This window comes from Anolis carolinensis, chromosome 6 (assembly GCF_035594765.1).
Source record: "Anolis carolinensis isolate JA03-04 chromosome 6, rAnoCar3.1.pri, whole genome shotgun sequence".
NCBI classification, from domain to species: domain Eukaryota; kingdom Metazoa; phylum Chordata; class Lepidosauria; order Squamata; family Dactyloidae; genus Anolis; species Anolis carolinensis.
In genome coordinates this window covers 12,867,262-12,881,686 of record NC_085846.1, presented here as the reverse complement: position 1 = coordinate 12,881,686, position 14,425 = coordinate 12,867,262, and the positions used below count along the sequence as shown (strand labels likewise).

The 14,425-nt window shown below is 40.6% G+C and overlaps 1 protein-coding gene across 1 annotated transcript in view; it reads left to right on the top strand.

Moving 5' to 3' along the window:
* itgal (integrin subunit alpha L) overlaps positions 1-14,425 on the top strand; it is a 51,120-nt gene that overhangs the window by 11,596 nt on the left and 25,099 nt on the right. Inside the window, exons 2-7 of the mRNA XM_008120989.3 lie at positions 5,134-5,248; positions 7,336-7,430; positions 8,484-8,548; positions 10,123-10,237; positions 12,388-12,518; positions 12,751-12,896. Of these exons, the coding sequence (XP_008119196.2) occupies positions 5,134-5,248; positions 7,336-7,430; positions 8,484-8,548; positions 10,123-10,237; positions 12,388-12,518; positions 12,751-12,896 (667 nt within the window). The remainder of the gene's footprint in view (positions 1-5,133; positions 5,249-7,335; positions 7,431-8,483; positions 8,549-10,122; positions 10,238-12,387; positions 12,519-12,750; positions 12,897-14,425) is intronic.

The following is a 14,425-nucleotide window of genomic DNA, read 5'->3' as shown; positions in this document are numbered from 1 at the left end:
ACTAAACTGAAAAACAGAATCAATATGACCCTGACCCCAGTTTGTAGATGTGTTATAATATCCATGTGTTGGTTGCACTAACTTGCTTTCCAAAGCACCTAAAAGGAAATCCCGAAAATATGAAGACACTCTATACCATTACTTATTCATATGTTTGCACATCTGGTAAACTGTACTTTCAGAGTTATCAAAATTGGGAAAAGCAATATGAACAAAGGGTATCTTAGAGTTTGTTTTGCCTTGCAAATTTGGGCACCAGACAGGCTGATCTTGGCACAGAAAAGAACAGCAAGTTCATGATTGGAAATGGAATGGGAATATTCAGTTTGTTTAGGAGTTCACGCAAAATTGTATGGATGTCGAGCATATCTCTTGGGCAAGTATATGGGAACTAGTGGCCGATGTCTGCCCTGTATAACCAGGGTGATGCACATTTTTCACAATTTTAATGAAGAAATAATTGCAACGTGTCATGCAAAATCAGCTGGAGCTTTCAGCTTAAGAGTGTGCTCGGCATGAGAACCGGAAAATAAAGGTATCACTTTATTTTGTTTCCTCCAATGTTTTGAGTGTAAAACCTAGGCTGGAACCACAGGCAACACTAATATTTTTAGCAAGTGTGAAACCAATGTGAACTTGTGAAAAAGCATGACATAAAACCATCCATCATTCTATGTGTGAAAGACTGAAAGATGTGTTGAATGTCTTAAATGTCTTAAGTGTCTTAAATGTCTTAAGTGGACTTGAACATAAACATGCATTGGGAAGAACCATTTAGAGCACCCTAAATGTTACTTTCAGGATTTGGGATGCATCTGCACTGTAGAATGAATGAAGTTTTACGCCACTTTAACTGCCATGGCTCAGTGCTATGGGATCATCGGAGTTGTAGTTTGATGAGGCACCAACAGACTTTGGCAGAGAAGGCTAAAGACCTTGTAAAACTACACCTTATGATTGTCTACATAATTTGTACAGGTAGGGTTTTTTTCCCCAGCAGAACCTTATTTTAATTGGATATAAGACACCTTGGGCTCCATGGAAGAGAAAAGCAGGATATAAAATAGACAGTGTCCAAATCTTGTTGAAATACATTTGATGTTGGGGGAGGGGGAATCTACAAGTAATCAAAAGTGAATATTCTCATGGCCACGTTCCAAAGAAAAGCAAAAGAATGGTGATGTCTATTCAAGGGAAATCCCTGAGAAGTTTCAGGTTGACTGCAATTCATGGCTCTTGTGATTTTGTACAGTCCCAGCTGGGTTTCAGGATGAGTAATTTGGAACTGGATTCACATGTAGTTATATTTCAAACTTTGAAATCAATGGAACTTGTTAGTCCCATTACTTTAAATAAAGGATGGGAAATGTGTGGCCTTCAGTTGCTGTTGCATCTTTAACAATTTCCAGTGGCTGCAGCCAGCATAGCCAATGGTAAGGAATGATGGACATTGCAGTTCAACATTTGGAAGACCATATGATTCCTACCCCAAATGTAAGGGGATGTTTTATGAGTCTTCTCAACACCCTTCAGGCAGCAGATCCCATCTGATCTTGGAAGATCAGCAAGGTCAGCCCTGGTTAGTATATATGAAATATCAGTAGATTTCATGTTTAGACTTGAGTCCCATCTATAGGATATCTCATTATATATGTATATGCAATGTAGATATTTCAAAATCTGAAAAAAGTACAAAACTGACAACACTTTTGGTCCTAAGATAAGGGACACTCAACCTGTATTTTAATGAGGTTATTTATTTATTTTATTTTTGTGAAAAGCAAGAAGATTCACACTTGGAAAATATGTGAATCATGTTTGCCCTTGTGGGAAGAGGCAAAAAACCCAACCACAAGATTTGCTTGCTGCATTTACATATAAACCCACATAAAACTTGACTCTGGAGAAAAATAGTTGTTCCCATGTGTTGTTCAAGAGATCTGCTCTGAAATGTGAAGCATAGACAGCAACACATGTCTAAGATTTCACAAAGATTAGCCCATGCTCTTCAAGCTTTTGCTCGATTGTGTAGGAAAGTATTGTCAGCTATAGATTCACCAGAGAGGAAATAATGGGATCTTCATTTGAATTATGTGAGAAAAGGTGTCCAAGATTCAATAATGATCTCCATAACAGGATGGGGCACACCTGAGGATCCAATCACTTAGGTACTGGAGGGCTTTTCTTGCTTGTATGAATTTTCTATGTTGTACATCGCTTTGAATCACACCCAAGGGAGAAAAGCAGGATAGAAATGAATTAATAATAATAATAATAATAATAATAATAGTTATTTTCATGTTGCCATTTGATATATGTCATTTTCATCCCATTCTCTCAGGGCAGCATACCTTTTAGTCATCAAGGCAATCCTACAAAGTACTGCTATTACTATTACAGTAGAGTCTCGCTTGTCCAACAGAAATGGGCCGGCATAACGTTGGATAAGCAAAAATGTTGGATATTAAGGAGGGATTAAGGGAAAACCTATTACATATCAAATTAGTTTATGATTTTACACGTTAAACACCAAAACATCATGTTTTACAACAAATCGATAGAAAAGGCAGTTCGAAACATGGTAACGTTATGTAGTAATTACTGTATTTACGAACTGAGCACCAAAACATCGCAATGTATTGAAAACATTGACTACAGAAATGTTGACTACTAAAAAATTGACTACAAATAAAGATAGAATTACATAAAATGAACTTATAGTAACAACATTGGCAGAAGTTAAATTTGTAAAAAATTCAGTCCTGTGAAGATTTTTAAAAAATCTGTGATCCTTGCCTTCCTAGAGAAATAGCTGTAGATCCGGGTGGGAGGCAGACTGCGTTGGATAATACAGAACGTTAGATAAGCGAGACTGTACTGTATCATCCAAAGTATTTGGGTGTCATGGTTGGGTCTTAAATGGGAAATTAAGATCCGTTGACTTTATAAAAGATCCATTTCAGGTAGAGATGAAAACTACTGGAATTGTTTATTTGATAATGGCTCAAGAAACTGAATGTAGTTATGGGAACTGTCAAAGTGAGGTCTTGCAGGTCAAAGTCTGCAATCACAGCTTGGACTGCAACCTTCATTATCCTTAACCAATACGTCTGGGAGGAGTTATTGTCCACCACATCTGGAGGCTATTATTTTAAGGGAAGGTTGCCGTAACCTTAAAGTCCTCTGTACAGTGCACTTGCTATTTCCCTTGGTGGAGTTCTGCTGTAGGGGGAGAATCACCAGCAGCTTGAATTAAGATAAAGGCTGGTTTGTCAGTTTTATCACAAGGCGTGTATTAATTAACTTGTCAAGGCCAGGATGTCTGTGTCACCACTATCAGCAACTGTTTTGTGAATGACACTGTTAATAACATGTAATTATCACAGTTGTACTTCCTACATTTCATTTCCCTTTTGAAATGATCTCTCTTAGGGAGCATCTCTACACTGCAGAACAAATGCAGTTTGACACTACTTTAACTGCCACGGTTCAATGAATTGTAGTTTGGTTATTTATTCATTGTGTCAGAAGCAAATTGAGAATACACTTATAATGTATAGAAAAAGCACAAAGTAAGTTAAAAACTTGGCATTATACTAAATTTCCTTTGACCAGAAGCTGGCCACTTGGAGTGCCTCTGGTGTCGCTGTAAGAAGGTCCTCCATTGTGCACGTGGCAGGGCTCAGGCCACATTGTAGTAAGTGGTCTGTGGTTTGCTCCTCTCCGCACTCGCATGTCATGGACTCCACATTGTGGCCCTATTTCTTAAGGTTAGCTCTGCATCTCGTGGTGTCAGACCATAATCTGTTAAGCACCTTCCAAGTCACTGTAGTTTGTTAAAGCGACAGCAGTCTTTGGTAAAATGACAACTCCCGTGATCCCATAGCAATGAACCATGTCAGTGAAAGTGGTGTTAAACTGCATATATTCTACAGTGTAGATGCACCCATAATCTCACAACAGTTCTGCTTGTACTTCTGAAGTAAACCAAGAACCAGGACGTAAACCAGGGGAAGGCAAGGTATGGCCCTCAATATATTAGTTATATCGAAGATCCCATTGTCCTTTGTTCAGGTTGCTAGAATAAAAACTGGAGAAGGCTCATGTATTGTGTGGTTGTGTAGGAGAGAGAATTTCAGCAGGAGTTCTTTTTTGGTTGCATGACAAGCAAAATGTGTTCAAATTCTCTCTTCTGCACAATCATTAAAAGTACAGTAGAGTCTCACTTATCCAACATAAACGGACCGGCAGAACGTTGGATAAGCGAATATGTTGGATAATAAGGAGGGATTAAGGAAAAGCCTATTAAATATCAAATTAGGTTATGATAAATAAATATAAATATCAAATTCGGTTACAAATGAAGCACCAAAACATCATGTTAGACAACAAATTTGGCAGAAAAAATAGTTCAACATGCAGTAATGCTATGTAGTAATTACTGTATTTATGAATTTAGCACCAAAATATCACGATATATTGAAAACATTGACTACAAAAATGCGTTGGATAATCCAGAACGTTGGATAAGCGAGTGTTGGATAAGTGAGACTCTACTATACAAGAGTCCTGAAAGGGAGGTCTATTAAAATTGAATTGTTATGCCTTTGTTTTAAGCCATGGGGTTCCAAAAATGTCCCTGGAGAACTGTATATGGCTTGCAATCCATGCTTTATCCAACTCTGAACTAGAAGGTAGCAAGATTTATGTCATTTATTGTGATTTATGCAGATCAAACTATAGGCCCCCAGGACTGCTGACTTGAAGGTTGGGTTGCTGACCTGAAAGTTGCTGGTTTGAATCCGGGGAGAGTGTGGATGAGCTCTGTCTGTCAGCTCCAGCTCCCCATGCAAGGAGAAGCCTCCCACAAGGATGGTAAAACATCAAAACATCTGGGCATCTCCTGGGCAACTTCCTTGCAGACAACCAATTCTCTCACATCAGAAGTGATTTGCAGTATGTTCTTGTCGCTTCTGATAACAATAAAAAAATTATAGGCACCGGTGCAGGACAGAAACCTCCCCCCCCCCCCCCGGTCATTCAGAGACCATATTGTAAAAGTGGAAAATACAAAATTTTGTCCCTTGTTTTTTCAAACTCCCCGAATAAACATTGAATTGCCTCTTTCCACAGGTCCCTCACAATCCATGGGATACAACATAGATGCCTCTCCAGCAGCCACCTTCACTAGCATCAGCAAGCAGTTTGGATATCAGGTCCTACAGATTGGAGAAGGCCCTGAAGCAAGGTAATCCAAAAGGGTATATTGGGCTGTGCAATACAGCCATGTCTTAGGTATGGAGTGAACATATCTTCCCAATCTTTCACAGATGAATCAGGACATGTCTGGCCAAATAATATTAAAGTTCTTAAGCTGCAAAAACTAGCTGACATCATAGGAAATGTCAAAGAGGCTCACTTTTGCTCAAGCCTACTGGAAAGGAAAGGGTCCACCCCTCTCCTTTCTCTTTCTAAATTAATTGAATGCAAATCACTTTTTGCATTTTGAAGTTAGCCTGAGAGCAGTATCTCCTCCCCTTTCAAGGAGACGCACACACTTTTAAAACACTTCTCTCAATGAGATCCACACCATCTTCAAACCACTAATGGCAACAGAAGGAACATCAAGGGATATTAGCAGGCTGCTCACATGAATGTTCACACTGAAATGTCACAAAACGGAGTGTAAATGGACAAATCCACCACTTCGCATCTCCCAAAGTACCCATTTTTAAAAATTTCTAAGCACAGGGAGAGGAGTTGATTCTTGCCCGTCTTTCATATCCACCGTTTCTACACACTGTGTAGACAGAATCCTACGGCCAACCCAATGAACGGGTTGTGCATCGTTCGATGGGATCCGTGGGATTCCACCTTTGAAGTGTGTATAAATGAAGGACCTCCAACTGCTGAGGTCCATAGAGAACACATTAGTCAGCAATTGAGACTAGAACAGCCATTCCTATTGCCATACTAGTGGCCAAATTATATAATATTGATATCTACATAGTTGGTGCTGGTGAAAAGAAAAAAAAACACTTTTAGGTTCCCACAAAGGCTATATGACAGAGCTTTCCAAACTTTTCATGTTGGGGACACACTTTTGAGACATGCCTCCTTTTGTGACCCAGTCATTCAGTTTTACTAGCAAACCGGAGGTTAAACTTAGAAGATTTCCATATAATATATGTAAGTTCCATATATATCCTTCCTTTGGGCAGGGAAGAATTCTAGTAAGAGTCTCTCCTAGCATAGGAATGCAACCCATGACACTGCCTTAAAAAAAGGGAATTCCAGACCTTGCTTTTCCTGCTTTCAATATTCTGGATTTTCAGAGGTTTGACAACAAGTGTGTCCACACCCCATTCAGGTTCAATTGGGGTGTGCGGGGAGGGAGCCATGTGTGGTCTGTTCCTCTTTTGATTTAGGAAGTGAGAGTGGAAGATCAAGATGGAACAGTTGTTATATGGAATGAATCTGATGCCCTTCAATTTATAGTCAGGACCAAGGATTCTCTAAAAAGAGCTGTATAACAAGTAGATACCTGATGGTGCCATTTCCTTATATGGCTACATTGCTACGCGAAGAACTTGTTTATGCCAACATTTCACAGATAAAAGCCACAACACATATGGCTGGACATGGCATCATAGTGTGGTCAAGAGGATCAAGTTATTAATAAAGAACAACTCAATTTAGGAGAGATTATAGCCATTTGCTTTGAGTTGGCTCTATAGGGAATGGAGAAATTCTGTCTCTTCTCTCATCTTCTCCCCTATTGATTCACTATATAGAAAAATTAGAAAAAAATTAGTGTTCCTGGCTTGAAAGTGTTATTTCCTGTTTAATTGTGCAGTACTTACTTTAAAAGTAGTTGTTATACCCCAGAAACTATGTTGAATTGGTTGAGACTCTATGAGATACTCATTGAAAAAGTTTTTGCTGTTTAATCAACTTTTTTTCATGTTTTTATGATAGAACCAATTAGGAAATGACATTTATTACTCGGGAATAAAAATTGTGTTACATAGTGTTGATGGGGTATAAACTACTTTTGTACTTTGAAATTGGTTTTATAGAATTTGAAGTAAATTGAGGACAAAGGGGAAAAGTGGGAGACAGCGAGGGAAACTGGGACATTTTGAAAGCTGCTGAAAAAGTGGGACAGCAGAGAAGTCATCAGGGCTGGAAAATTGGAATAGATGGAGAGTATGCTTTCACTTCAGTCTGTCACATTGTGATTGAAGGCACAGAGCTGTGAAAAGATGCCAATTTTAGATGTGAAGAAATAATTGTTGAAAGGTTATTGATACTACATATATCCATTAATTTCAGGATTGTTGTGGGAGCGCCTGGAGAGCAGAATTCTACAGGCAAAGTGTACCAGTGCGACATGCAGAAGGCGGCGTGTGAAGCGATTCCACTTGCGGGTGAGCCATTGCTGATTTTGTAATTCTTCTGTAAAAAGCCATTGGTGAGCCTAGGGCATAATTGGCTCAGTGGAAAGAGAAACCCAGAATCCTTATTTTATTATGATATTTTATTGCTGCTTTCCCTCCAAGTGGCTTAGGGAAACCTATGTGGCATCCCACTTCCCATGACACCGTTTACTTTTTAGGGAACAGCAGTTTTAAGACATAGGTCAGCCAAAGTGACGGGGACTGGTTTAAACTCAGCCAGAGAGTTTCATAACTGAGCAAAGTTTGAAACTTGAGTGCCCGACATTTTGCTTTGTGGGAGACAGAACTAGCAACTAGACTTTATTGGCACATAGTTGCCTGGCCATTCTTAATAGTAGGAGGGCATTCATCCCAGCTTGAAGTCTGAAATAGGTACCCTTTCATTTTCTTCATTCTGCACTCTATTCCTGTGCTTCCATAGAATGATCTGCATCACAGCTGACCCTTTTCTGAGTGTATCTGTCACGCTTTTTGTGGTATCAGAGTTCATTGGTATTGCCTTAGATTTTAGAATTTTAGAGGTGACTCTGGGGAAAGATTCTCTTCCTCCAGTTAACCCTCATTATTAGGTTGCTCATTATTAGACCTGAGGTTCTTTCATGCTACACAATTACAGCACTTTGATTCTGCTCTGACAAGAATGGTTCCATCCTAAACAAGCCTGGGATTTGTAGTTTCATGCGGTGCTCAGAATTCGAAGCCAGAGACCTTCAGTGCCTCATGTCTAAGGGCCCTTCCATACAGCCATGTAACCCAGAATATCAAGGCAGATAATCCACAATATCTGCGTTGAACTGGATTATCTGAGTCCACACTGCCATATAATCCAGTTCAATGTGGATTTTATATAGCTGTGTGGAAGGGGCCTAAATCCCAGGAATCCAGTCAGTTAGGGTGGAATGGAAATGAATAGGCATGTGATGTGAAAAGGTCCCCCGGTCATGCAGGGAAGGGATGCCTATGAATAAAAAAAGGAATCCAGGCATGCCTTTCTCCCACTGGTAACCCTTTTCTTTTTTGCAGGGAGCAATGGAGTCCCCCACTTGGGCCTGACCCTGGCAAGTGACAACCAGGGATCCAAGATGATTGTGAGTTTCAACAGCACTGTAGAGAGGGAAGAGGGGCTTTGAGCAAAATACACTGCACTTGGAGTTCTTTTTAACCATGACATGACAGGAAGAATGAGCAGGCAATGCCTCCATCTCTGTCTAAGAAAAAATTGTCAGATGATTTCACTTGCGTTTTTGTAAAGAGCTTTGTAGTATTTTCATTTTCTTTTTGCAGTTATTATGCTTCCACAGTTTACCTGTACAATATCTCATCTTTGCTTCTTTAGATCCTTTAGAGCTCTAGACATCTATATTGAGGGAGGATAGTTTGGTGTTTGGAGTGAAAAGCCCAACTAGCACCCATGGCCCTATTGTTGCTGTTATGTACTGTCAAGACAGCCTTGACTTATGATGACCTTATGAAGGAGCAACCTCCAAGAGACTCAATTATCACCGTTCCTGCTCAGGTCTGGTTAGTTCAAGTCCATGCCTTCCTTAACTGATTGGAGAACATGTCATGACGGCAATATTCATGACATCCACTGGAGCATGGGCACAGCTCCAGCTCATGCCAATCAGGCACAAGAGGAAGAATTTCTCTGCCTCAGGAGTCCTAGCCATCTTCTGCTGCATTGTCTCCAACCCTCAAATGGTGCTTATTCACATTACTTTATTACTTTATTTATTTATTTATTTGCAGTATTTCTATTCCGCCCTTCTCACCCCGAAGGGGACTCAGGGTGGATCACAGAATATACGTATGTGGCAAATATTCAGTGCCATTTATACACTAACAAGACAGAAAGTTGAACATAGATAGAGGTATGTAGGCTTTTCCCATCTTCGGCATCTTGGAGGCTTGTGCTTGGTTTTGGACACAAGGGGTGCTGTCACTCCATCTCGTACTTCCTCCTTTGATCACCGGCATTTTTCTGGCATTTTCCTTATCAGTACCTTTAAAATAACTCCCTGCCTTGAAGTGGTACCTATTTATCTGCTCACATTTTGCTTTTGAACTGCTAGGTAGGCAGAAGCTGGGCTAAAATAATAATAATAATATTTTGTAATACAATATCATACTAATAATACAACATAATAATGTTAATTATATATTATATATTATATGTAATATTAATAATAATATTACAATATATTGATATAGTACAATATAGTAATTTATTGCCAGTATTGTGCTATGCTAATAATATAATATGGTATGTAAATTTAATTTGTAAGCCGCTCTGAGTCCCCTTCGGGGTGAGACGGGCGGGATATAAATGTATTAAATAAATAAATTTTAAAAAGCCAGGAGCTCACCCTGACCTGGACTTTGAACTGTCTACAGTTCAAAGATTTACTACAGCTGGTGCTTTAACCTGCTATGCTAAAGCCCAGCCCTAATTCTGCTTTAAGCTGCCATATAGCTTTGCTGTTTCAGATGGGATGATTAGAGTTCTCAGCCAGAGAGGGGGCCCTTGGGGTTCACCAAACTAAAAACTGTATGATTTTTTTTTAGGAGAATGCCATAAGTGTTCATTCCTAGTTTCCTCTTCTTCATTTGGGGATTATTTACTTCCTTTATTCCTCTCTACTTTAAACTCTCTTTTCTACAGGCATGTGCACCCGGAGTCGAACAACATTGTGACAAAAACCTCTATGTGAGCGGAGTCTGCTATCTCTTGGATGCCAAACTGCATAATACCCAAAACATCACTACTGGGTACCAAAGTAAGAAGGAGATGTACTCTGACTTTGGAGGCATCTACTTGGGGAAAGCTTCTATTATGCCGTTGGTAATAGGGTCATTCATTATTAGTGTTCTGGGACCACAGCATCTTAGAAATTATCTTATTTGCTCCTCTAAGATGGAAAATGACTTATAAGTGTGTATGAAAGAGAAACAGAGGGTCTAAGAGCCAAAAAGCGTGGAAACTGTGCAAAAGTGAGACTGATGTGTAAGTCAGGAAAAAAAGCCCTTCACAAGCTGTTCTGTTCTCTAAGGAGCTCCAGTGGCGAAGTGTGTTAAAGCTCTGAGCTGCTGAACTTGCAGACCGAAAGGTCCCAGGTTCAAACCCTGGGAGCGGCGGGAGTGGCCACTGTTAGCTGCAGCTTCTGCCAACCTAGCAGTTCGAAAACATGCCAATGTGAGTAGATTAATAGGTACCGCTCCAGTGGGAAGGTAACGGCGCTCCATGCAGTCATGCCGGCCACATGACCTTGGAGGTGCCTACGGACAACGCCGGCTCTTCGGCTTAGAAATGGAGATGAGCACCAACCCCCAGAGTCAGACATGACTAGACTTAACATCAGGGGGAAACCTTTACCTTTCTTTAAGCTGTTCTCTATTCAAATGAATACAGCAACATCTCTGTTTTTAAACAGAGAATAATTGTCCATGATGGATATTACTCAGTCTTCCCATGCAGAAATTCCTAACAGCTCCCACAATCCACTATCCTTCTGAAGTGTTGGTCTACAGCTCCCATTATCCACATCCAGCATTGAAGATGGGAGTTATAGTTCAGTACGCCCAAGAGTCACCATGTTAGGGAAATCTTGCCCTATCTATAGGTAAAGGTAAAGGTTTTTCCCTGACATTAAGTCTAGTTGTGTCCAACTGTGGGGGTTGGTGCTCATCTCAATTTCTAAGCCAAAGAGCCGGCGTTGTCCATAGACACCTTCAAGGTCACGTGGCCGGCATGACTGCATGGAGCACCGTTATGCCCTATCTATAACATCCTGAAATCATTTTAGGGTCTGCAATCTTTGTAATTGACCCCCCCACACGCACACATCCTATAAAAAGCTCTAGGAAGAGTGGTAGGAAGGGATTCAAATTAACCTTCCCGACCAGGGGCACAAATATATTTGCTCTTGCAGTCCACCTATCAAGCTCTATGCTATCAGAAATTTCACCAGTTGGTTTCTGTGTATCTGAGCCCCATTAAATGCAAGGAAAGGATCAAGCAAATATTTATCTGAGCCATTTCCTGCCTAGGAGACAAAACTGGAGATGGTGAAGGCTTGGTTTCCTCTTTGACAATAGATTCTGCAAACAGGTGCCCAATAGCCTAGATCAGGCAGATGCAACGTAACACTCTGTCCACTTAGTTCAATCTGCAACCTCTAACCCTGAGAATGCCAGACCTTAGGAATGGCCCCTTGTTCCCAATGCTTATCAAGGGAGAATGGGCAGGCAATTTGGATGATGAAGATATAGATGCTCTGGGCTTTCAGGAAAAGGAGATGCTAAGGTCAAGGATTTGGATGGGGTGCAGAGGTACTCAAGAATAATCTCCATGCCCTATTTAAAGAAAGAGGCATACACACATGCAAGTCACACACCTGCCAAGGTCACTAACAGGATGCTATTTTCCATAGCTTAGGCAGGAGATGAGGCAACTTTTAAAATCTTTGTATAGAATCCCAGGGCTATCAAAATGTGGGAAAGCAGGTGAGACGTAGTTACCAAGAAGTTGAGGAGGCCTGTTCATTCATTAGTTCTATCTTCATATATACCATGAGACTTTCCCCCCATGGTTCCTTACACGGATGAGCTAAACCAATGGTTCTCAGCCTGTGGGTTCCCAGATGTTTTGGCCTTCAACTCCCAAAAACACCTGGGGATCCACAAGTTGAGAACCACGGAGCTAAACTAATGGTTTTTGAAAAACTTCTCATGCTCTCCCTAATTTTTCTATGGTTGTATGGATCATTCGCGCATGTCTCTTGTTTCTGAAATATCTTGACTTCTCTGCTAGTTCTATTCCAACGGACTCTCCTGTCCATCAAGATCAGTCAAGAGATCTGACTTTCACCTCTTTGCCTTTAATTCCACCTGGCCTGTAACCTTCCGTATCTCTCCCTTAATCCCACAGAGTGCCTCAAAGGGAACTTGGACCTGGTGTTCCTCTTCGATGGGTCAGAAAGCATGAGAAATGAGGACTTCAATACTATTAAGGACTTCATGATCAAGGTCATGGAAGAACTACGCAACAGCACCATACATGTAAGCGGCACTCATTGGGCAACAATGAGTTTATTGCCAGGAGTGTGGCTTTGATAAGAATAAGGACCTTACCATTCCAAATAAAGGTGCACCAGTTCTGTCTTCTCAGGGCTCAATGTTGCTTCCAAAGCTTTGGTAGAATTCTCATGAGCACCTGGCTTGGACGGTACCTTTTTTTGGATAAGTTTCACAGTAATAGATTCAATACAGCTTCTGTTTCCAAATCTTTCAGTTTGCTGCTGTGCAGTTTTCAGAGGATGCCAAAATTGAATTTGATTTTAATGATTATACCAAGGATCGCAACCCTCGAAAGCTTTTGGCCAACGTGAAACATATGAAAAGCATTACAGACACCTTCAAAGCAATCAAACATGTAGCGTGAGTAACATTATCAATGGGAAGTGAGTTGGGAATGGAGTGAAAATAATTGGAGATTGAGGACTATGTGGGTTTTTTTAAAAGATACCTCAGCCAGGAGATCCATATTCCATCTAGATTTAGACATGGGATGAATAGTGCAGACTCTAGATGTGTGTTGAACTTAATTCTCTGGATTCTTCCCAGCTCTTTAATTCTGTGACATGTGGAGAGTAGCAGGTTGTTATTGTTTATTTTGACAGCACCACTAAATATACATGATGCTTTATAGTAAATCCAGAAACAGTGGGTTGTACCAAAGGCATACAGTCTAAAATATTTCTGTATACACATCCACATGCAGAGGAAAAGAGGAACAACAAACCACAAACTGTACATTACACTTGCAAAAGAAATCATCCAGATAGAATGCAAACAAAACAAAACAAAAAACAACAAAAGGCTGCCACTTCATCATATTTACTAAATTCCACCGAGTCCTACATTTAAATTCGGTAACCCACTGTGTTCATCACATTAGATTGGGTTGAGGTGTAGGGTAGAGCATTCATTGCGTATTTTAAGTGTGGGGGCCAGCATTCTTTTCAAATGTTTCAGGAGGTGGTGGGAAGTGGATTTGGGGGGAATGATCCGGATGAATGGCCAGTTCAGTAATGTGATGCCATTTGGTGCTCTCAGGATTAAAATGAGACGTTTCCCCAATTTGTGGGAGGGCAAATTGTGGGAGGAGCCAATATACCCTTGTTAGGGAAAGTTTCTTATGCCATGTCTCCATGCTGTGCAGTTTCCCAAGGTCCATGCCCTTCTCTGGGTGCATTTACTCTATGGAATGAATGCTCTTGGACACCACTTTAAATACCATAGCTCCGTACTATGTGTTCCTGGAAGTTATAGTTTCCCAAGGTCCATACCCTTCTCTGGGTGCATCTGCACTGGAGAATAAATGCTGTAGGGATCTATTTTAAATGCCAGTATTACTATTGTTATATGCTATGTTTCCATGCTGTGCATTCCAGGGAGTAATAGTTTTCCAAGGTCCATACCCTTCTTTTGGTGCACTTATAATATGGAATGAATGCTCTTGCACCCCACTTTAAATGCCATGGCTCCATGCGATGGAGTTCTCCTGGGAATTATAGTTTCCCAAGGTCCATACCTGTCTCTGGGTGCATCTTCACTGTGGAATGGATGCAATTGGACCTTAATTTAAAAGACATGTCTCCATGAGATGGTCTTGGGAATTGCAGTTTCCCAAAGTCCATGAACATTCTCTGAGTGTACTGTGAAATGAATGCAGCTGGACCTTATTTTAAATACCATAGCTCCATACACTGCCAAACATTTCCCTGCGTCAATGTGATGAGAACGAAAGGACAAAGATGAGCCAAGGAAGAGAAAACCTTTATTTATTTATTATTTATTTCCCTCATTTCTATCCCGCCCTTCTCACCCGAAAGGACTCAGGGCAGCTTTGGTTGGGTAAGAATCCTAGAATTAGTAGAATGCAGACCTCAGGCAGGCTGGCAAAA